The 25,039-nt window shown below is 41.1% G+C and overlaps 1 protein-coding gene across 3 annotated transcripts in view; it reads left to right on the top strand.

Moving 5' to 3' along the window:
- nbeaa (neurobeachin a) overlaps nt 1-25,039 on the top strand; it is a 100,892-nt gene that overhangs the window by 44,123 nt on the left and 31,730 nt on the right. For all 3 annotated transcript variants that reach the window (XM_085363838.1, XM_085363837.1, XM_085363836.1), the window contains exons 7-17: nt 53-172; nt 1,038-1,184; nt 6,286-6,483; nt 8,066-8,199; nt 8,835-8,943; nt 10,848-11,000; nt 12,864-13,032; nt 19,572-19,651; nt 20,094-20,156; nt 20,538-20,635; nt 22,877-22,969. In XM_085363838.1, the coding sequence (XP_085219964.1) occupies nt 53-172; nt 1,038-1,184; nt 6,286-6,483; nt 8,066-8,199; nt 8,835-8,943; nt 10,848-11,000; nt 12,864-13,032; nt 19,572-19,651; nt 20,094-20,156; nt 20,538-20,635; nt 22,877-22,969 (1,364 nt within the window). The remainder of the gene's footprint in view (nt 1-52; nt 173-1,037; nt 1,185-6,285; nt 6,484-8,065; nt 8,200-8,834; nt 8,944-10,847; nt 11,001-12,863; nt 13,033-19,571; nt 19,652-20,093; nt 20,157-20,537; nt 20,636-22,876; nt 22,970-25,039) is intronic.

The raw sequence follows: 25,039 nt of genomic DNA, 5'->3' as shown, positions 1-25,039 counted from the left end.
AATCATCTTGTGTGTGTGTGTTTTATTTTAATGTGTTTTTTCAATTTTTCAGTGGTATATGATCAGCATCGTCCACATCTACAACCGCTGGAGGAACTCCGAGATCCGTTGCTATGTGAACGGTCAGCTGGTCTCCTATGGTGATATGGCCTGGCACGTCAACACCAACGATGTAAGGGCGCTGATGTTGTTTGCTGTGGATTTTACGTGGTAGCGTGCACAGTTGATTATGAACGCGGAGTTCATTATTCAGCTGCTTCTATTTGACGATTGCTTAAAAAAATAGATTTAGCTTCAAAATAAGGATTTCCGCAGCACTGTCAGAAATCCAGTACTGGCCTGGCTCTACTTCACACCTCTCTCCTGTTGTGATATTGGCAGACATCTGAGGTTTGCCCTCTGCATTTGTCAGCAGGAACAAAGTTGTCCTTGGGCCTCTTTCCAACATAGCTCACCCAAACTCCAACTTCCAACTTTTCCATTTAGCAGGTGACAGGTAGCTGCACGGCCTTTGTTCCCCTTCCATCCTGGCCAGCTTTTGACATTTCTGCTGGTATTGAAGGTTGACGTTGTTGTAAGAAACTGAGGGAGAGGGTTTTGCTGTTCATGCAGCTCATTCAGAGACTTGAAATCAAGGGTCTCGGAAAATGTCGACGGTATCGGGGTTTGTTTGGTCCTGAGGGCCGAAGATAAAACGTTTGTCCTCATTTTGAAAAAAGGCAGAGGAGTAAAGATTTCATTGTGATAAGGGCTATGAGAGCGAACGGGACAAATGTAATAGCAGGTGAGAGTAGAGTTGGGACCGAGCGATTAGGAACCAGCAGCTATCAAAGGTTTATCTGTTTTCCACCATCCACTGTTTATAGCTTCAGAGATCTTATGATTCAAAATGAACCATATCTGTCTTTCAGATCACTGTAAAGATCAGCAAACTTCAAAACATATTATTTTTCTCCAAACTGTCGATTACTCTGATTACATTTCTGTTTGATTATGTCTGAAAGGTAACATTATCTTGTGCTCTGTCTTTCCTTCAGAGTTACGACAAGTGTTTCCTGGGTTCATCAGAGACAGCAGATGCTAACAGGGTGTTCTGCGGTCAGCTGGGGGCCATTTACGTTTTCAGTGAAGCTCTCAACCCAGCTCAGATTTTTGCTATTCACCAGCTCGGCCCAGGATACAAGGTGAGATAGCGCCCGCATCCATGCTTATCACCACTATAGCACGTTCTCCAAATGCTTTGCAGTGCTTCAGTGTCACAGTTAGAACATCCCGGCCTCCTGACTATTATTTAATGTTTCTATATGCTGTCGGTTTCCATTCATGTTGTTGTTTATAACCTGAGGATTTTACCTGTATCTTCAAAGTCTGCACTGTGCACTGGTACCTGCTGTGTGCTGATTTAAACACAAACAATAACGGTGTTTGATTAAATGTAATATCATAAATCAAGGCGATCTTGAAATATTGGGGCCTCACCACAGACCACAAATCTTAATTATTGCACTATTTTAAAGTTAAAGGCAGGGTTGAACTTTAAAAAAAACTAAGAAGGCTACAAAACCAACACTGGATAGAAGCTTGGAAAAACATCTGGTTTTTATGAGTCTCCTTGTCTATTGTGATTGTATGGTAGGGTCCGAATGTGTAAACAACATGAAAGCATGGGTCCATCCTGCCTTGTGCCATGAGTTCAGGCTGGTGGAGGGGTAATGGTGTGGAGCATATTATCTTGGCACACTTGGTACCAAGCGAGCATGGTTTAAACAACACAGCCCCACAGAGTATTGTGGCTGACCACGTCCATCGCTGTATGACCACAGCGTACCCATCTACTGATGGCTGCTTCCAGCAGGATAATGTACCAAATCATTTCAAACTGGTTTCTTGAACATGACAGTGCACTCAAATGGCCTCCACAGTCACCAGATCTCAACCCAGTCGGGCACCTTTGGGATGTGGTGGAACGAGCTGTGTGGTGCTATCATGTCAATATGGACCAGAATCTCTGAGCAGTGTTTTCAGGACCCTGTTGAAGACATTATGAAGTACTTCATCCCAGTAGTAGAATATGAAGTGTGTTTAACGAGCTGATTAGAAGTAGTATTTTAAATAAGAACATTTTTTTAGGCACTTCAAACATTTATCTGTTTATAAGACTTTTCTCTGCTGCTACTGTTGACGTGTCCGTTGTCTTGGTTTAAGTTGAAGCTACTTCTTGCTTTTTAGCTCTAATGTGTGAAGCCGTAACTTGAAAGCAGGTAAAAAAACATCTGTACACATTTTTAACAATAATACCAAGTTTATTCCAGTATAGAAAACGCACGTCTTAGAAAACTAAATGTAAAAATATACATCAAACGTTATTGTTCAAAGCCAGGCTTTCTCATAGAGGTCATCAGTAATGTAATCTAAAAGGTGCAGGAGTTTTTCCATTTGATTCATCGTGCTTCTGTCAGTTTCAGTGTCATCAACATCAGTTTGTGAAGACAGCAGCAGATGATGTTGTACAGCTTGAGTTCATCTACCTTCCTTCTCAGTGAGCTTTTTGAATGCCTAGATTTACTCATACACCTAGTTTTTTTTTTTTTTGGTTGCACTCATTTCCTTGAGGTTAAAAAGGCACAAAAGGCAAATACAGAACTATCCATACATGCCACATTTTAACTCAAGTGTTTTTTGGGGTTTTTTTTAGGACTTTGTGTTCCTGTGGTTATTAAAGTTATTTAAATGAGGCTTCACAATGTTGGGTGTTGAGCTCTGATTGCTTTAGAAATCACAGTTTCTGCCTTTTGGTCTGGCTATCAGTGGCAGCTGAAATGCCTTGCCAGCTGTCTGCTTCTTGTTTTGGCACACTCGCACGTCTCAGGCCACTTACGACTTGTTTATGAAGGTGTCCAAAGATGTCAGAATTTTAAAAACCGCGAGTCGTCATGGGGATAAGGCAGCTGATGTGATTTCAGCTGCTTATTAGAAAGAAAATATCCTTAATCAGATTTTGTTCTTTTAAATAATGTTTTTCTTTGGCATGTTTGCATGTATTAGATGGCAGCTGTGTGTATACATGAGCGATCTGGGGGAAGGAGAACAGGTGAATGGGATGCAGTAAAGATCTGGCCGGCCTGAAAGTGAAACTACAGGCGCACCGGTGAAGGGATTTGAAATTGTCACTGTGACGCTGACGGGGAAAGATGCAGTATATAGAATGCAGGAGTTAGAGCTGTCTCTCATATACGAGCGCTGAATCATACATGTGGCCTTTACACCTTTCCTTTTTTCTTTTAATCATCGAGGCATTTGATGAACTAGACTTCTCTTGTGCTCCTCGAAATGATCGCATGCATGGGGTTTGCTGTTTCTCTGCCATGAATACTGATTCCTCTCTCTGTCACAGCCCACAGTTTCCTGAGGCTGATCAGTCAGATGATTGCCTCTCTGCATGGCTTAGAATGGGCTTCTCAGATGCCCAGAAGAGACCATTAAATGGCTCAGTTGTTTTAAAGCCACAGGCCTCGGCGCTGGCATTGTAATGACAAGTGCGTGGGCTTTTCGCTCAGCCAAAGGAGGGACGCCAGTGGGTCTGTTTGTGTCACGCAGCTTCCTGTCTTAACTCGAATGTAGGTCGGTCCTCGTTCCCGTGGCTTCACGCATATGTGGACGTATGTGTGTGTGTGTTATACGTTTCTTCTTGGGTTTTGCCTAGTCTGTGTTTAATCAAACTGTATCCACATATATACACACAGTATGTGTGCGCGCAGCCGTATGCGGCTTCTTAGTCCCGGCCACTGTCAGTGTTACTGTTCAGTAATGAGGAACAGCAAGCAGACAGACACTCTGCTTTAGCACAGTGAGGGTGCGCGTGGTGTTCCGGTTCGACGAGGCTTATGATGGCTGACACGCTGTTTGTGCTAAATGTCTGCGTGCGCAGTTCAGCACTTCCATGTTCTCCTAATGACAGAAGAAGACGGGACATAACGTCTTGTTTTTCTGTGCGGGCCACGGTTGAAAGGAAGCTCTGGTGTTATTTTTATCTTCCTCTGCGTGTGTATGTGTGTGTTCTGTATATGTCCTGCCACTCATGTGTTGAATATGTCATTGGTTACACTGTTTAAAGGAGGTCCAGATGTCCTCGTTGCAGAGCTCTGCCAGCAATCTGGCCACAACTTAATTAATGAACCATGCGAGTATGTATCTGGACACCTGCATTGTGCGCTTGTCTCATATGTTTCATTATAGTGACATTCACAATCTTTTTTTGTGGTGCGAGTTGTTAATGTTGAACCTTTAGATTTCTGTGCAGATTAACATGTGTGACTAACGCTGGCTACAAATGTCTTGGTAGATTTCTGATATTTTTGCTCTAATTCAGTTTTAGAAAGTGTTTAGAGTTGACATTTAGTTTTGAATATTTACAGATAGCCAGTCCTAGATTTAGATATTTTTTTTTTTTATAAATAGCTTATAATAAGTCAGGAAACATTTCTGTCAGATGCTGGAATTCTCATCCTGAAGAGTTGGCCGTCATTCAGTAAACTGTCTGGAGTTGCAGGCAGGCGAAGGATGAGCTGAATGGTTTAAGCGTGCGTGCACGGGCTCGTGCGCCGTTATCACTGCAGGCCATGTCGCATCTGCATCTGTCAGGTGCGAAAAAGGCAAGAGTTGTCGCTTTCATTCCTTTCGGTGTGAGGGGACACATGTTTTTAAGTGCAGCCGCGTAAGGCTTTACATATGTAAAAACCCACGCTTTAATGCATGTTCCTCCTTCCACCTGACGGATATCCCCTTATGTCTTCGTACTTTGAAGAGTCAGCAAAGATCTTTCACGCTTTCAGCAGCCCGCCTTCCCCCTTTTTACTATGGCAACCTGAATGCAAGCTCACATTTAAAAGAGCTGCGTCTATACACACACACACACACCTTGTAAGTACAGCACAATAAACAGGCTGACGCTGCAATAAATCTGCATCCTAATAAGTGCATTAATTTCACATTCAGGCTATACAATACTTTTGTAGGGCCCGCTCCAAAATAAACTGAAGAGGCTTTTTATTAGTGATTGTGAAGAATTATTGCAGAATTTCAGACAATTTTTAACAGATAAGCTTATTGACACACGCTGCTTCACAGAGGAGCTGTTTAACACGGGGTCATCAGCTCCCGTATCTGACTAAAGTAATATCTTCTTAATTCAGAAAATAGAAGCATGCTGTAATTACCATTAATTACTCTTGCAAACAATGCTGTGCTGTGAAGACTGTGTGAAAAGTGGCTTTAGATGCAGATTAGTGGCCTCTCCCGGCTCCTCTTTGCGTGTCCATGCAAGGAAGCGTTTTGTGTTTCTCGTAACTGAATCAGAGAAGGTTTAGTGTAAATTTGTATTCAGCCCTTGGATGGAAATAAGGATGTTACATTTAGTGGTGCATGGTTAAAACTGCTCAGGGCATTTTTATTGACCTCAGATGAAAGGTTTAGAAGAAGACGGGCCTGCAGGTCTGTCATCGGCCCGCGGCTTTCCTGTGCAGTCAGGCTGAGTGAGGTACCTGGGGACCCAGACGCTTGTAGGTGGAGAGCGGCCCCCGCCTAGAGCTGCTGCAGAGGGTGGCAGATCAGTCCGCTGGCCTTTCATCTGCTGGGCTTTATACTTTGTGTGTAGCAGCACTGCTGCAGGACACATGAACCCAGAGACCTGTGCAGATAGACGGATATAGATACAGATGAAGTGCAACCTACAGTTCCTACAATTTGTGCGTGGACTAAAGAAATGCGTCTATCTTTAGACCGCGTGTCCTGGTTTCAACATACTGCTGTGTTACATTCGTCCATAATGTCAGTGGAGGAACAGAAAAGTGAGAAAATGATCCAAAGTAAAGCTATTTTAGATTCCAGGCTGTGTGGGTTTTTTGGTATTTTTTTTTGTGGGATAAATGTAAATAATGTTTCCCTTCTCTTTTGTGTGTTTGGTGTTGGTGGACTACAAAGAGAGAGATAAATTTGGATCTCCGAGTGCTCCTCTCCCACACATCCCGCTCCCCCATCCATCTCTTATTCTGGGCTAATTGAATTAGTGCCCGGGTTAGCGCTGTGTTCATTAAGCTAATGCTGTGTTGTTTACACACGGCTCATGCTGCAATTAAGCAGACTCCATTTTGGGTGTTGAACTTGTGCACACAGAGACGCGCTTCTGTCGTCTCGGGGAAAGTCATTTGTCTGTCTGATTCAATGGTTTCCTCACACAACCCTTGACATCTTCTTCTTCCTCCTCCTCCACCTCCACCGCCACTGCAGAGCACTTTCAAGTTCAAGTCCGAGAGCGACATCCACTTGGCTGAGCACCACAAGCAGGTGTTGTATGACGGAAAGCTGGCCAGCTCCATCTCTTTCACCTACAACGCCAAGGCAACGGATGCCCAGCTCTGCCTGGAGTCGTCGCCCAGGGAAAACCCTTCCATCTTTGTCCACTCACCGCACGCACTCATGCTACAGGTTAGTTTGGCTTGTTTCTTCTGAGAGAGCTCGCTCTAAATCACAGCCCACAGCTCTTGATGTGTTTAGTAATGCATATGTGAATGACTGAAGTGGAATGAAGTGATTGCTCAGTGTGATTATCAAGCTAGTTTTTCATAGGCTGACTCACGCTCGCCTCAATTGCATTTGTGAAAAATAAGTGGTATTTACCTTGCTTGGAGTACTGTAGATATAAGGGATTTCCTCAGTATAAGATATTATAGCTGATATGATATTTAAGAAAATATAGAAAACAGATTTGATTTTGACAGGACTCTTAGATCTTAGTTTAACCTTCTTTGAAGGATACTGCTTGTAGTTATGTTTAAGCATATATCTTTCAAGGTTGATGGAGGTCTGCTCAACCAGTGGTGCTTTTCTTTTCTTAAAAAAAAATCTCCTGATTTCTGAGAATTCCCTCAGTTGCACAGTGTGTGAAAAATGCACCAACCATCCAGGCAGCAAATTCTCTATTTTATAATTATGAGGGCACAAAGGGAGTCCTGTTTTCTTATCCAGTTAATTTAGTTAAGGAAGGTCTTGCAGTCGCCTTTTTCATGATTTTAGTTCAGTGGGTTAAAACAGCTTAAAGTGGTACACAGGTACCATTTATAGCCCTAAGGAAATGCTCCGTTTTGAGATAATTAAAATTATTTTGAAGTAAATTGTTTCAATTTGTCTCTGTGGGATCTAAAACTAGTCTTTAAAAAAACAAAACAATAGATGCACTAAATGTGTGTGTGAAAAGAAGCGAGTCTTAAATTACCATATGTGGAATAAAAAAATGTCTGCAACATTTTCTATTGTTAAGTCTGCATATGAGAGCTGTTTGCTCTTTAATAGTGGAAGTGAGCATGTGATTTCTGTTAGAGTTTGTATTGTTGATTGTTATTTATGCTTAGAAATATTTAACCATAGATGCTTAGAGGTGTATAATCAATTGTGTAGTGATAAGTTGTGTGATCTTTAACAGGCTACAGAGGCTTGGTGTGCATTCCACACTAGAATGCACACCTACATCCTGGGAGCACGGGAAGAGGTCGCATCTTGTTTTAATTGTTTTATGGTAGGATTAACGTAGCTACGTCTGTTCTAGTCTAAGTGCTTTTCTGTTTAGATGAACTGCTGGACTTCCTCACCGGGGGGGGTCTAGTCTACCCTCTTCCTGACCAAGGATGTTTGACCCTTTGATCAGCAACACACACACACACACACACACACACACACACACACACACACACACACAGGCAAGGTACTCTTTGTTTGTATGTAGACGTCGTATGTTAATGAACCTATGCATATTCATGTAACCTCAATAAAAGGACAGTGTATGGGAGGACGGACGAGAGCTACTGGGGTCAAGCGAAGGAACGGCGCTCTGTCCGGTTCTCTCCCGTGCACGAGTAACATGAAGAAGTTTGCCTACTTGTGTCTTGCTTGCAGTGTAATTATATTGTCTTCAACGTTCCAGCGGATGGGTTCAAGCTACAAACCTATCAATTTCTACTGTGTGAACATGTCAAATAAAGTCAGCGCTAACAGTCTTTTTTCCAACCCCCAGGATGTGAAGGCTATTGTTACCCACTCCATCCACAGTGCCATTCACTCTATAGGAGGCATACAGGTCCTGTTCCCTCTCTTTGCACAGCTGGACTACAAGCAGCTCAATGACAGCAGCGTGGACACCACTGTCTGGTGAGTCATCTGCATAAATACAGAGAACCTGATGGCTGTCTGAAGAGCAACTGCACCATTTTTTCTTTTCCAGCAGAGGAAATCAGGCTGAAGTTTCAAAATATTACATGTTTTGTTTGCTATGCAGTGCTGCAGCTGATCCTGGTAGGGACCCCGAAACAAACTAGGGAAAATGAGAAGAAGTAAATATAGACAATGGTTGACATTAGAGAAAGGTAAATGTCGTATGTGGGAGAGTTGTCTTCCTTTTAAAAGAATAACCTCGGTTGTGCTGCAGGCTACAAAATAACTGATTACAGAGAGTAAAAGGAGGAAGAGCAAGGTGTTTTAGAAAGTCAACGTGTTCTCCTTGCTCCGAGATTCCCCTAAACCGCCCCATCTCATCAGTATTAATCCAGTTACATCCAGTATCGAGCAGCTTTGCAGTCCGATTATTTAAAAAATATATCATCAAGGAAATGACAATAAGAAACAGCAAAGCACCTTGCTTATTAAAAATATATGCTGGGGTATATGAATGTGGGTCTGAAGAGTGATGAAGCAAACACGGCATGGATCGTCTTGCCTGCAGTAGTAAACATGTTTGTCCAGTAGTGATTTCAATGCAGCATTGCTGGTGTGTGCTTATGTTGCAGTGCTACTCTGCTGGCATTCCTGGTGGAGCTGCTGAAAAGCTCAGTGGCCATGCAGGAGCAAATGCTGGGCGGTAAAGGCTTTCTGGTGATCGGATACCTGCTCGAGAAGGTCAGTACAAGAGCCTCCAGGAAAGAGTTTGCATTCTATTTGAGCTCCATTAAGTTCATCAGGGTTTTTTATCAAGCTTTACTTACATTTCCGCTGTATTCTCTGCTAGGTAGCTTATATGTATATAGCTATTTAAACCTGATGCGGCGTGATGCAACAATATTTTTGTCATTTGTTGTTTTGTTAAAATGTTTTGGGCTATACTGACAGGTGTTTCTTTTATTTTATTCAGTGCAATATTAAAGGTCAAATTTATTGCAGTGTTGATTGCATTTCATCAGTATTACAGAACTGTGCAAAAGTCTTGAGCCACCTGTCTTTCCTTTATGTTTCGCTTCTAATGAGCCAGAAATTCCTGATATACATGTTTGCATGTATGTTTTCAAGCTTTCCGAAGGTCTTTCAAAGTTTTATTTGGACATTGGTTGCTTTTCCACTCATTTTCAGTCCAGTCCTTGTATTTGACCATCTTCAGAGAAATGCTTTTGTTTGTTAGTGTACCTATGAATCACGAGATAAACCAGTGTTGTGTCTACACATGAACCGCAATTTAGCAAATTTAGCATTTAGTTACTAGCAGCCTGTCACAAAACACATAATTTGTTTCCCATTTCTGCTGTTGAATCTGTAAATTTCCAAGACAAATCTGACATAAAATAGTATTATTAGTTAGTTAGTTCGTTAGTTAGTTAGTTATTTCCAGAGAGCTATTAGCCAATAATGTGGCATATTTCCACATTATACTGCATGTACAACTTGGTGAGAGGAAAATGGACTAGTGGAGGACAAAAGCAGAAGTGGCAGGCTGAAAAATCATACAGCAGATGAACAGTATGTGAGTCAGGTCCTTAAGAAATAGGACAAAATCCAGCAAAGACCTGCCACAGGACCTGAGAGATGTATCTGGATCTTAAGTTGATCCATTTACTGTTCACTGAAGCCTCATCAGAAATGGTCTGAGTGGAAGAGTGGCTGTCAAGAAGCCATACTTAAGGAAGAGAAATGGGTGGGGAAGGCTGAGATATGCTAAATTACATTAGAATAATTGGACTAAAAATCAGTGACAACAAGTCTTATGGAGCGATGAATCCAAATTTAAATATGTGAAGTTAGGAGAGAGGTACAGCAGTGTCTACAGCCATCTGTAAAACACGCTGGAGACTTTTACCATGCAGTACCATCTGCAACATCTTTATCAGTGAAAACATTTCAGCATGATAATGATCCCAAACGCCAATCTAGTAAAAGCATACCTGGATAGAAAAACACACTGAAACACTGTCGGTCATGGATCGGCCTCCCCAGAGCTCACGCCACAATATTACTAAAGCAGCGTGGGATCATATTGACAAAGAACAGAACAAAAGGCAGCATAAAAGAGCTTTGAATGTCCTTTAAGAAGGCTGGAGAGCTATTCTGCTTAAAGACATTACAGGAAAGCTTACCTAAGAGAGTCCAGGCTGTGCTAATAAGGTGGTCATATCAAATATTGACTTACAAGCTTTTTAGAATATGATTTAGTTGTGTATATGTTTCCCATTCTTCTAGAAAAACGTAAAGAAAGGAGCGTTGTCTCAAGGCCTCGGTGCAGTGTAGGTATTAGAAGTTGTTGTGCGAAGATAGAAATGTGCAGAGGAAAGAGACAGCGATATCATATGCACACTTCTTAACAAAACAGATGGTGTAAATTAATTACCTGAGACCTGTGTTGAACTCTAGCTTAGGTACCTAAAATTATGTATTGAAAAGCGTCATTCAGCAGGTGATTGGCTGTATCCGTGGTTACACTGGCTGTACTGTAGGATGACAGCAAATAAAACGTTAATAATAATAATTTAAAAGAGTGTTTATCAGCTTTTTTCTTTTATCAGCTTCAAACCTATAATTGCGTGCTCTTTTCCTAGTCTTCACGGGTCCACATCACCAGGGCAGTGCTTGAGCAGTTCCTGTCCTTTGCCAAGTATCTGGATGGTTTACCTCATGGAGCGCCACTCCTCAAACAGCTCTGTGACCATGTCCTCTTCAACGCTGCCATCTGGATACACACCCCCGCCAAGGTCTGTTCATTTTCAGGCATCTCCTAAAAATGTGTGCGAGTGTGTTTTACATGACCTTGCTGCAAAGAAAATAAAGGTCTGGAGGCCTGTAAAAAAAATAACCAGCAGAGGGAAGAACATAAAACATAAAAAGAAAGCAAGAGATACTGTTTTTTTCTGATTATTGTGTGCTCTAGGTTTGGTCTGAATTCAGGAAAAAAGAGAGACATGTAAACATCATAAAAGAAAGATGAAGGAGGGGCTGATATCTCTCACTGGCTTTTGCCCTTTACAATAATATAATAAACAAGGATGGAAGAAGACATTGGGGGGAGGGGCTGGGGCATTACACAGGAGAAGGACAGAACACGCGAACGAGGGGAAACAATAAGAAAAAGTGACATTTGAAAAGACCTCGGGACAGAGAGCGATGTGTTGTTCCTCTTTTCCTCCTCACTCTGAACTCGATGTGGCATCGCTGAAGGGCCCCTCAGCTCTTGCCTCCATTTATTCTCAAATCTTCCTGGCTCCCTGTCTCCTTCCCTCTGACCCCGAGAGCTGATTGGCCTCTGGGTATAGCGGTGCAGCCGACGGCGTCCTGGAGTAAAAACAGAAGCTATGCAAGCTTCTCAGGAGATGGAGGAGTGTGCGAATGTCAGAATGCAACACTGTACAAAGACAGCGTATTGATCTTGGCTTTTATCTCAGAGATTCAAAGTGACTGAAGTATGTGATTACATATTGTTTTTTTGTTTTTTTTTTACCTGCAATTGAGTGCCACTGCAGGAAAGACGATAAGTTCTTATTACATGATAATAATTAAGGTCACAATAAGAACAGCATAATAAACATACTAAGCAGCCCCACACACACAAGAAATCTTAAAATCCTTTAATCTTACTTCCTTTGTACCGTTCTGCCTCCCGCTGAGTGTTATTATTTTCTGCCTCTCAGTGTATTATCATTACCTTTGTTATTGGCGAAAATAGCCTCGGTCATGTTCAGGACTTAATGAAACACTTGAAGAAATCACATGTGAATCACATCGCCCGTCTCTCATAATGTGTCCCCTGCTCAGTTTTAAAAGAGCCCGTTTCTCCTGGTAAACACAGTCCTTTCAGAGAGGGAGGAATATATATTCTTCTTGTTTTTGTTTTAATAAGCCATTGTTGGAGCAGCGGAGCCCGAAGTGTTGCAATACGATCAAGAATTTTCGTAAGTTCTGCTGAGATGGTTTTAAATTGCACCAGATAAACAGCTTAATGTGAGAAATGTAATATAATGAAGGCCATTTAAGTCATCTGAGTGCACTCTCCTTTTTAGATGAGCTGTGATGTGGTATGGTCAGGCAGTGGCACCCTGCTAATTTCATCCGTCTAAACAGAGCTAACTCGTTAAGGCTGGTCCTTAGCGTCACGGTCACTGTAATGAGCTCAGAGATTTCTGAGCGTACAGCACGCTCCAATCTATGAAAGTGCGATTGAGAGGATTGGTTAGTGGAATATCAATAGAAGGGGGGGACTTTTTACTTTTTTTTTTTTTCTTTTTAAACGGAACATAAAAGGAGGAAAGGAGCAAATTAGCGATTGGAGAACGCACGCCTCAAATGCCAGAGTCAGTAACTGCCTCCTCATATGAGGCTCGAAGAGCTTCAGGCACAGAAACATCAAAATAACACAAAGCAGGAAAACACTGGTGCTTTTACTGGAGGGAAGTTTCCGCTGTGGCCGTCCTTTCACTGTTAAACAGCTTTTTTCATGAATATCATAAACACAAAGTGATGATTTATTTCTCTCCCCAAACTACTTGTCCGTCAACATGCGCATATAAAGACAACGCACGTACCGTGCATGTGTTGTTTGAATGTATTTTGTGTATTTCCAGGTCCAGCTGTCCCTGTACACATACCTGTCATCGGAGTTCATCGGCACTGCCACCATCTACACCACCATTCGCCGCATCGGCACCGTCCTGCAGCTGATGCACACTCTGAAGTACTACTACTGGGCAATCAACCCCCTGGAGTGCAGTGGAATCACCCCCAAAGGTCTTGGTATGTTTACAGTGCACACAGTTTGCATGAACACAAAGGCATGCTCGCTGTAAGAAGAAAGACAAGAGTGAATAAGGAGCAATGACAGTCCCTTAGGCTCACAGCTCACATGCTCACAGTGTTTCCATCACTTCACCACTAGGGACTCAAAGACAGTGCATACGGTGCACTCTGCCACACACGCACGCACACGCACACACACACACACACACACACACACACACACTAGTGATAAATTGTGCGCAGTTTTACGATTCAGTATCAGGTCCAAGGACAGTTTGTTATGTGGACTGAGCCACAGCTGCTCTGGCTTTGCTTCTTTTATTTTTTTTGCTAATTTGTCAGATCCCATCCTCTGTGATTCAAATATTTAGAGAGGCTGCTGTCACACACATCACAGAACTGATACAGTTACAGCCAAACTAATGCGCAGTTTAGCTGGTCTATTACCTTAGTTTAACAGACTTAACTTTCTAGCATTAATACATGACCACATAAAGGCTTCCAGTCGTCTATCCAGGAAGTTTCTTTTACTGTGTTTTGCTCTAAATCTCCATTATTTCTAAATTAATACGATAATTGTTACCTTTACACGCCTGTTAATGACTTCCTTCTTTCCTTGGTTGTGTTAAAACGCTTCATCTCCTGCCTCGTGGCGTTCTTGTTTTTGTTGTCTCGGTTAACAAATGAATTTCACACTTGTCATGAAAATAGAGAGTAAATAATTCAGAGCTCGGACAGAAGATATTTGCTAGAATATACAGTAAAATATTCTCTTCTTAAAAGCCTGACAGTCGCCCGTTTGAACCACATCAGTTTAACATTTAAACGACTCTTAAAATCATGATTATGTGAGATTTAAGGAATGTTTTCTTTCACAGTTATGAGCAGTAATTTTGAGCTTCTTGTTAATCATTTTCATTTGATTTTTATTGTGCTGTAATAGTGGTGCACTTGCTTTTTTTTCTTAAAAGATGGAGATGGGCCTTGCAAAAAATAGTTTTAGAAATGCAGCTCAAGAGGTTTTTAAATTGTGAAAGGGAGTTTTTTGCTGACAGTTGACAACTAAAGGTCACCTCAATACCTGAATAAGTGATTAATAACTTCAAATTGCCGTACAAATTTGCAGTGACATCGTACTCAGTCATTTCAAATAGTTAAAGTTATGAATGTATATACAGTAAAGAAAATGATCATTTCTGCTATATATTACACAGTTGTCTTGATGTATGCTCAATCATCCAGGTAAGTAAATCCCCAAAAGTTGATTCTGTTCATCTGGACGTAGTTTTTCAGTGGGAGAAACGTTTCGTCACTCATCCAAGTGACCCTAAAAATAAACTGAACTTGACCCAACCTAAATCTTTGGACTAAAATATAAATTTTATTAAGATATCTACATTGTGGGCACTTTCTTTTGATCACCAATACTTTCTTTTGCAGTTCTCCACAGGGTGAAACAGATTTATGCCTCCACAATATGAGTAATACATGTATACACACACAGACACACACACATTCAGAGTTTTTCCCAACAACCACTGGTGTTTATGGGAATGGCTGAGCGGCTTCTTTTGTGTATTTAAGAGTGAATAAGACCATTTCAGAAGCAGACACTGCATGTTCTCTTTTCCAACTGCTGCATTTTATTTCTTAAGAACAGAACAGGTGATAGCTGTGACACCTGTGTAAATAAATCTTTTATATTTCCTTAAATGTACCCACACCTTGTGCTTCTTGTGAATGCAGTTTTTTTGGAAAAAGGTCTCAAAGATTTGTCCATGGTTTTTTTTTTTATAAAGCCACTATAAAACATATCTATTTTAAAATAACACAGGGCTGACTCAGATATTCAATTTTCTTTGCCTTTGTAATAGAGCAGGGAACAGCTAGCAGTGCTAGCACCGCCGCTGTTGTCACGCTCTGTAGCAGCAAAAGGTCGGAGGAAGCCTCACACTTTAATCAACCTCTCCTTTTGCCCGGGACCCTCCGCTGACTATGAGTACGCATCCCATGTCTCCATGGTAACAGACATGTGATTGGCAGATCCAAGGGAGCTTTTGGAATTTCTAATCAAGTGGCTGTCTGGCTTCTTTTCTGTTTGGCGATATTACTGTTTGCCTGCTGGGATTTAGCCCCATTAAAAAAAAAAGGCGCAGATAACAGTATAGCAGCAATTAGCCTCAGACACATTCGTACTGTAGTTCAAAGCTAAAAGCAGCTAGTTGTGGTTTGAAAGCCTGCAAATGTATGCACTTGACTATACTGTATGAATGTGATATGCACTCATTTGCATAGTAATGGACAGTTATGTTGCTCATACCACGAGCTTTGTGGATAAAAATGCATTCAACTAGCTGAAGAATGGGCTTGAATCCGAGTTGGAAGGACAATTTTGTATTTTTAGTATTTTCTTTTTTATCTTGCACCAGACTTGGACTGAGCTTAAAATACCAAATTCCTTTAACTGTGTATTTTACAAATGGCTAAATTAGGTGGTGGTTGGAAGTTCCAAGGAAAGAGTGTGTAGTCTTCACAATAAAACCTCTTGGGTCTTTTGCTCTTAAATTGCATTAACTATAATCAGATGTCCTCCACTGAATTTAAAAAAAAAGAAAGGAAGGGGCTCTAAATGAATTACACTCAGCGGACACTTAACGTACGACTTGTTAGTACCAGGCTGGAGCTTATTTTCCCTCCAGAGCTGCCTTAATTCTTCATGTCAGAGATTCAATGAGGTCCTGGAAGTCCTCTGACATTTTCTTTCTGCATTGACGTGATAGCCTCAAAGAGTTGCTGCAGATTTGTTGTGATGAGTCTTCTGTTCCATCACATCCCAAATTTGCTCGCCTGGATCTGGTGAATGGTGAGACCATTTGATGACGGTGAACTCCTTGTCATGTTTCATAAAGCATTTTGATATGATTTGAGCTTTGAGACATGGTGTGGTATCCGTCAGAAGGTGGTACACTGTGGTCTTAAATTGAAGGACATGGTGTGCAACAATAGTCAGTCAAGTCATGGTGTTTAAACCATGCTCAGTTGGTACCAAGGGACCTGAAGTGTGCCACCATCAGTCTGAACCGAATATACAAGGCAGGATGGAGCCGTGCTTTCAGGTTCATGTTTCACACTAAATTTTGATTTTGTCATTAAAACGGAATTGATCAGGTGATTATCAATTTTGGCAAGTTTTTGTTTAATCTCAATTGTCCCTATTAACCCAGTGTGGTCTTCTGTTGCTTGTAGTCGATCTGCAGTCAGAGATGCTCTTCTGCAATAATACCTTGGTTGTGACGAGTGATTATTTGAGTTACTGTTGTCTTCCTGTCAGCTCAAAGTAAACTGGCCATTCTTCAGATTGTTATGAGCTGACAGGTATACCTAATAAAGTGGCCAGTGAGTGTCTTAGTCATGACAAATCTCTTTTTTTTTTCTGTCTATACACTTTTTTCTTTATGTATTAAGCCTCGTTCAGCCAACTTCCGTGACTTTTTCTATGTACTTTGTGTTAATTGTTGTAAAATGGGCAAATCTTGAGGAAATTCATTTTCTTTTTAGATCAAATCTGAAGCGTGTGTTTGTGTGTGTGTGTAGTTGTGGCAAAGGGCCCAAAGTCAGAACAAAATCGCACCACTTTAAACCTCTTTATCTCTCGAAAGCTTGCCATTATCCAGTTAAAATAAAAACTACTCGTTTGTTATCGTAAATTAGACTAGATAAAACTGTGCAGCCAGACTAGGAGCACACAAAGACGAAAATTAATTTCAAAGAGTAAGTGATGGTAATTAAACCTGCCCAAGGAAAGCTGTTTAGAAGAATATAAGCTTTATTCAAGGCGTCTTATGACAAAAGAGCTTTAAATAAGGAGGTTCCACTCACACCGCTTTCACCTGGTCATTTAATGCAGAGTGGCTGGGTAAACATGATGGATGGTCAGTGTCACCGTTCAGGCTACACGCACCAGCTTGACAGATAAGGATGATGGATCGCAGTGGATTGCTTGGGTGTCATGTTTTGGCTCCGTGAAGAGCAGGAGAACAGACTGAAACACGTACACACTCGCGTGATTGAAGGGCAGCAGAGCGTGACAAAGAAATGGAGGGACAGGCTTCACATCGTCTTCCTTTCACACCCTCGGCCTTTTATGTTTCTCGTGAGCCTACTTCTGCTGGCTAAGCAACAGTGGGTCAAGTCTTGTTTCTGAGAGGACGTGGTGCATTTTATTCCGTTTACAATAAACACTGTTTGCGATTGTATTTCTCTTCCTTTGAGGAATACATAATAAGGGATAGTTTCAAACACCCTGACACAGCAACGTGTGAAATGACAAATACACACAAACTGGACATCATAAATGTTTACTGCTTCTAATAAACAGAACAATTCTGTCGGGAGTGATGAGGACACGTAGCATTTGAGGTTTATTGGGTTGCATTGTGGGTGCTTGGTTGCTAAAGGCATCGATACAAAAAATAGAGTAGTTGAGGAAAATGGAGAATAAGTAAAAAAAAAAAAGTAGGAAAGGAAGAAGGGAACTTTATCTGACTGCAGTGGGATTCAGAGGATAAATGTCCTTGTTTTTGAAGGGTGGGTCTTATATCATTCTTGTTTTGATCTAAATCAATGCATTTTTAGGCTTCCTGGCACCGCTTTCCATTAGCTAGTTATTTGGCAGCTGTTTTGAGCCGATTCATCACAGCTATAAATTCAACTGTATCTGACGTGCACATTAAACACTTAAAAAAAAGAATGAAATACAGTTACATCAATTAAAATTTAATGCCATCATCTGAGTTGTCAGTTTTTTTGTCTTAATCATTTTAAAAGTGATAGAGTTGTGAAGCTTTGACGCAGAAGAAACAAACACTATTGCTCTTTTTGCATGTGTGTGTGTAAGTTGCCCAGTTCTAGATGTATCTGCTATAGAAAGCATGCACCTTTTCCTGAACCTTAACAGAACTTTAGTAATTCAATTTTAGTTATATTCCGCCAAGTCACCACAACAGTCTCCTCAGCCTGCTTTATATTTCAAGGTAAAGACAGCACAATAATACAGAGAAACCCAACAATCAGATGACCTCCCTATGAGCAAGAACTCGGTAACAGGGGGAAGGAAAAACTCCCTTTTAACAAGAAGAAACCTCCAGCAGAACCAGTGTCAGGGACAGGCGGCCAGCTGTCGTGACTGGTTGGGGATGAGTGGAGGGATGCGGGACAAGAGACACACTGTGCCGCTCTCAAAAATACATTTTAAATCATTTTTGCATCATTTGGTTTAAAAAACAAAAAAAATGGCACAGCATTAAATCAACAGGGCGCTGCTTTCATCTTTACATAGTTCTACATTAAGTTAATCTTCATAAATTAAACTATGCAGATAAATAATAGAAACTCTTTCACTTCATTCATCGTACCAGCGTGATGGATGTGACTAAAACTCGTAGCAGAGTAGTCGACAGCTCTTTTCCCTCCTGCATACAGTGCAGATTTTGCCACATTGGAAAAATAATTGCTCAAGGGGAGAACATGTCTTTTGACAAGTATGTTGACCATTTTCCTGAAGCCTTCATTACTCACTGTGTTTAATGGGTGCACATTTTTGGCCTAAACAAAGGGGAATGTGTTGGTTATTTAAGGGCTTCTTTGTGTGCTCGGTGGATTTGCAGATGCACTGTACAGGCTCGTTTTTACGGACGTTTGAGTTCGCGATGGACAGTTCACGTTACAAAGCACTGCACTGTTTTTCTTGGTCTTCATGCATTTATCACACTGCAGTTTGTGGTGTGTTTTCAGGTGGTGGAATTGTTAGTCCAATAATCACACAACTGGTATGTTAACTCCAACTTTAATGGTTGCCTTCTTTCGTTCCTCCACACAAGAAGAAACCGACCCTCCAAAAACTTCTACTTCCCCTTCCAGCCTCCGCGTAGCCATGCCCCCCTTCACTGGACACTTGCGCAGTGGGACAGATACATCTTAAAAGAATAATTCAATGTTTTGCTTTGCACATGACTTCTTCTTGGTTAACATCACTTGAGTTAGAACCAGAGTATTTCAAAGCATCGGATGAAGACCTTTTATAAGGGCATGCTCTTTGCCTTCTGTGAAAGTAAACTTACACGGAAAATACTGTTGTGTTTTTTTAGCTCGATTATCTGTGTGTAAACCACCACAGCAAACAACTCATCCAGTACCAAAGCTGTAAAGTATATACAGTGGATTACAGCGGTTGTTTGGTTTGGATCACATTTTTGTGAATTACTGCGTCTTTGCTGTAATACGTTAGATTAGTACAATCATAAAATATCCAAATTGCCACTAGAGTTAATGACAGTTATTTACAGTCATATAGCAGAGTGAGTGTGTGCGAGCGTGTTTGTGTTAACGTGTTTTTCTCTGCTCTCCAGGAAGCCTAATAAAATCCAATATCAGTAAACACCAAGGCTCAGTGGTGGGCTTATTTAGCCGATCATTATCGAGTGTAAAAATGTATTTTTAACAGGAAATTAATTTTGTGTTTGCGCGTCTTTGTCTAGATGGACCACGACCGTCCCAAAAGGAGATCATCTCACTCAGAGCCTTCATGCTCCTCTTCCTCAAACAACTCATACTCAAGGTAAAATGAGAGAAACCGAATTTACCGTGATCTTCATCGCATAAGATCCAAGAAATCGCTTCTTTTTTAGCTTTCTTTTCCTATTATGTCCTCTGTTGTTTTTTCTCCTGGGGACTGTTGGCTTAATCTAAAATGTGTGTGTGGAGAATTGCATTATAGATTTGCAGCGTGAATAAAACACTGTAGCTTTTGTGTTTGTGCGCTCTGATATTGATTTGTTCCTGTATTTGCGCGTGTGTGTGTGTGTGTGTGTGTGTGTGTGTGTGTGTGTGTGTGTGTGTGTGTGTGTGTGTGTGTGTGTGTGTGTGTGTGTAAGGAGGTTGTTACTGCTTCATGGTAAAAATGCAGCCAGAAACAGAATTAATGAAGCGGTGTGTAGTTAATAAGAGGTAAAAAACAACAGGAGATCACGAATGTTTAACTGAATGTCTGGTTTTCACAGGACCGGGGCGTGAAGGAGGACGAGCTGCAGAGCATTCTCAACTATCTACTGACCATGCATGAGGTAAATGCTAAATTCTGTATTAAAATAGACACTGAGAGAGGGCAAAAGAGGGAAACGGAGAGACTGTGAGAGCGGTTGAGTGGAGCTGGTGGCAAAATGTGCATTATAATTTGTGGGCTGAAGTTATGGTCCACTTAAACGAGTGAGTGTGAGTCAGCTTCAGTGCTGTGACCGCATGAAAAATGGAGCAACAATGAACTGAACAGAATGTTCTCTTCTGTAACAATTATATCTATTCTTGCTCTGAAATACCACCTGCCATTCTGTAATCCACCCCCTCCGCGTCCACCCTTACAACTCTCTTTGTCCTCTTAACCCTGTGTCCGTCTGTCCCACAGGGCTTTCTCCATCTCACCTGCTTCATCTTTCCTTTCTTTGCAGGATGAGAATATTCACGACGTGCTCCAGCTGTTAGTGGCCCTTATGTCTGAACACCCGGCGTCCATGATCCCCGCATTTGACCAGAGAAACGGCATAAGGTGAATGCTGCTCACACATCTGCATACATATTAAAAAGGTTTTACACAACACCAGAACCTGAAAAAATAAGTTTATGGTTAGAGCTATGCTGTTTGTGTCAACATAGGCATCCATATGCATCTATGTCGATATCTATATTAGTATTATATATTATTTTGTTATAAGAAAACCCATGATTTATTATGAATAATTTAATTGAAGTAGATAGTGTTCATTCAGAAAAGTGTAATATCTTTCATAAATCCCCAAACTGCTGCGTCATAGGTGTTGTGTTTCTTATTATTATTACTATTTGCCTCCTTGGCAAACTTTTAAAAGAATAGGAATGGTAGATGTGGTTTATACATTAAAAATCATTTTCGTTTCTTTCTTGGCAATTTATTGTTTGAAATTAAAACGACAGGATGCTTTCATAAGGTTTTATAGGTGCATAAAGGTTGAAAATATGGCAGTTTAACCAATTGCTACTTGGTTGCCAGGCAGCATGATAGCGTCATAATTTCAACATGCATAATTTAACTTTTGTAGACGAGTTAAAGGTTAGTGTCATAAAATAAAAATTGTACAATGCTTTTAAAGGGTGATGTAGGTGTATAAACGCTAAAAGCTGACCATTTTAACCTGTTGGCAGGTGGCTAGAAGGCAACATGATGATGTTATATTATCTGATGTAGATAAGAACCTTCGGGGGTCTAAGATTTACCTATGTGCCAAGTTTGGTTGCTCAGCTCCTGGTGGTATAGGAGGAGTTTGGGGACAAAGAAACAAATAGAGATTTAGTATATTGTAGTAGGATATTTAACAAGTGTCTCCATAGTGTAGTGAATTACACATTTGCTTGGCAAACCAAAGATTGCTGGAGAAACAAGTCGTTTTTGGAGTTGTGTCAGGAAGGGCACCTGGTTTAAAAGTCAAACACGCTGGCCCACCCACTGTGGCGACCCCTTGTGACAAGGGAGCAGCCAGAAATAAATGTTTAAGAGCAGGTCGGTCAAATCAAGGCATACACCAACAAAAGTTCGAATGTGACCTGCTGAAGTGTGAAGATTGCAGGAAATTAGGCCATCGATGTTTGACTTTTCACTTCTGTACCAGTAAGAATTGCGTTGCAAATTGTTCAGAAAGAAAAGGACCTGTTGTCCGAAAGGTTAAATTCATCGAGCCAGAGGTCAGAATCATCATTGGGGCCTTCTTACTAACAAAGGCATTGCATTAAGGTGGTAGGTGGGCGGATGTGTTTCTTTGATTCATAAGAAGAGATCCTTTGTAACAGCAGACTAATTGAATGTGGGAAAACTGAGATGGGATGAGCCCGACTGATATAGGATTTTTAAGATCAATATTTGGTCATTTATATATCTGACATATTGGCCAGTTTTTTTTCCTAAAATTTGATATGTGTAGATATTCAAAAGCCAAATATTACTTATGCTCTGCCTGACTGCCTAGCTGGTTTTATTTGTGGTGTTGCAAACGCCTGTGCCCTCTGGTGGACAAACTGTGCAATGTCAGTATTCGTGGTTGAAGGGTGTTTCTCCCATCTCTTTACTTTTTAAAGTTTCATTTATTGGATGTTATAAATCCTGATACTGATATATCAGCACCACTCTAGTAATTACCCTTGTGTCAGTCTGTTCTGTTCATCATCCATAAAATGTGAATGTTTTCACAGTGGGCTGCTTTACAGTAATAGAAAGGGGGTGTGGAGAATGTGTTGGTTTTTGGTATGAAGCCCCTTTCTAAAACCAGTGAAAGATTTAGACATAGATTTAAAATTTACTCAATAGTATTAGTTTAATTGTTTAATTCAGATAAAATTCCTGTAGTTTCACATTATGTTTCTCGAGTAGCTCGAACTACGCAGCCTTTTTCAAAGACGTACCCTTGCTGTGCTTGTAATTCCCCCAAAGCACGACGACACATGGATGTCTTTTTGGTTGCTATGGTAATTCTTCTGTTGCTAGAGAGCTAGTTGCAAACTGTGGCTTGTTCCTCTTTTTTTTTTTTTTTTTGATGTACTGTGTGCACGCTTCTTTGAAGAAAATGTTTCAGTCAGCGCTCGTGTTGCAAACTGTGACTCTTAAGAATGTTTGCTGAGTTTCAGGCAGCAGGTGTTTACTACACAGTGAAGAACCCCTAATTTTGCTCTTGTTTTTTTGTTTGCTTGATGTTTGCTATTGTAGTAAAGAAAGATGTTATAACTGTCTCTCTGACCTGTGACTCTGTCTCACATGTTACAGGGTAATCTGCAAGCTCCTGGCCTCTAAGAGTGAGAGTATCCGGGTCCAGGCACTCAAAGTTCTGGGCTACTTCCTCAAGCACCTTGGTCACAAGTCAGTACTGCTTGCTGAGCTTTCCTGGTATATTTCCTTTGTGTGGTTTTCTGCAGCACTGAAGTGAGGGAGTACTTGATATTTTCCTATAATCCTTTTATCTTTTACTACTAAACCCCCCCCCCAAAATGCTGCATCAGTGGAGGGAGATGGAGATGTGCCACGCATAGTGTAGGTTTGAGTGTGTGGAAAGACACTGCAGTAAAGCTGCAACAGTGCAGTCTCCACTGAACCTTAGAAAGACTGTTTGTTTGTGTGTACACCAAGATAATGCCCTCGTCATCATGTCCAGGCGGAATAATCCTTTTGACAGTGTGCACTGGCAGGGAGGTGGAACCTTGATGAGCAGCAGTGAATGCTGGGGGATTTATTCATCCCATGTGACAGCCGCACCTCTCGCTGCCTGACATGAGAGCAGGCTGCCATAATGCACCTGAGCCCTGCACCGTCAGCCCCCCACCTACTTAACATCTGCTTTAGCCAAACATCCCGTAGGGCTGCCCCTTTCAGTCTACATGTCATTTCACTGCATATGGAAATTTAATATCGATCCTAATCAGTACATCAGTCTTAAATTAAATAGTAAAGCCAATCATGCATACGTTACAGTAAAGTAAAAAGTGCTTTTCCTAATAATCTTCAAATATTCTTAAATATACTGAACATTGTCAGGTGGTATTAGATTTACTGATAATCTGATTTCTCATATTAAAAAAAGAAAGCACAATAAAAAAATCAGGGTTCTGCTATGATAACGTCTTAAAAGCCAGTGACATTTTGAATATAAATGTCTGATGTAGCCAGAGCAAAATCTTTAAAGTTCATGCGATGTCCACTGTAAGAGCGATCTAGGTAGCTGTCGACTTTATATTTAAATAAATACACGTCTGCTGCTGTGTTTCTTGGGAAGGTTTTTTCCAGCTGTCAGTCAACTCAAAGTGCAGCTACTCCTAAAAGGCAGATGGCCTACTTTAATCATGCGGCGTAATGCAGAACTGTGCGCAGGTCTTGAGCCATCCCTCAAGTCCTTAAAGTGGTCTTGAGTTCTCCAGGCTTTTCAAGTTTACCAAGTTCTTTTGGACATTGGCTGCTTTTTCAGCCATTTTCAGTCCAGTCCTTGTACCTGACCATGTTCAGCTGAGCTATCTGCAGCAGTATCTGAAAGTCATGTCAAGGAATAGGAGAAAATCCAGCAATAAACTGACACAAGACTTGGTAGATCTAGCTCTAGCTAGTTGATCCATCTACTGTTCCCTGAAACCTCATCAGAAATGGTCTCTGTGGAAGGGTGGCTGTCAAGAAGCCATACTTGAGGAAACGGGAAAAAAAAGAGTGAATTGTGCCAAATTACATAAGAAATGGACTAAAAATCAGTGGCACAAATGCAGAAACGCGCCAGATTTTGATCCACCATGCAATGCCGCCTGGAAAGCAGCCTTAATTGCCAGAATGACAGTGGTCCCATACACTGTCAGTGCAGTGAAAGCATGTATGGATGGGATTAGTCATCCATACATGCTTTCATGGATTGGTCTCCCCAGAGCGCGGACCTCAACATTACTGAAGTGTGGGATCATCGTGGGAGAGAACAGAATAAAAGGCAGCAAACATCCACAGAAGAGTTTCAAATGTGCTTCAAGAATTATTCTATTCCTGAAGACTACTTAAAGAAATTACAACAAATTTTGGCTCAGAATTGTACAAACAGTGTACTTCCATGTGTGTTTGCACGTTTCAGTAAATCGCTGGATCTTTTTTCCATTTTCCCTGCAAAATATAAAGAAATGAGGAGTAGCTCAAGACTTTTCAACAGCACGGTAGTTTAATACCTGTCGTAGTCGTCTTCACTGCCATCCTCTACAATAGCCTGCCAGACTCGGTAACAGCTTCTTGAGTACGGTTACACTGAATCTATAGACTTGCCTTATTATGACAGCCAGGTATATAGACGATGCTTTTATTTATAAGCCATTTTGCCTCGAGTTTATTCCATTTTTTTAAACAAAGTTGGAAGTTTGAGCTGATGTCAAAACCAATTTCTCTAAATGAGAGTATGTTTTTGGAAAATAT

This window comes from Diplotaxodon limnothrissa, linkage group LG10 (genome assembly GCF_057381915.1).
Source record: "Diplotaxodon limnothrissa isolate DT_005_m linkage group LG10, D_limnothrissa_male_GT1.1, whole genome shotgun sequence".
Lineage (NCBI taxonomy): Eukaryota > Metazoa > Chordata > Actinopteri > Cichliformes > Cichlidae > Diplotaxodon > Diplotaxodon limnothrissa.
Note: the sequence above shows the minus strand (reverse complement) of the source record. Positions and strands in the feature narration are given on the sequence as shown.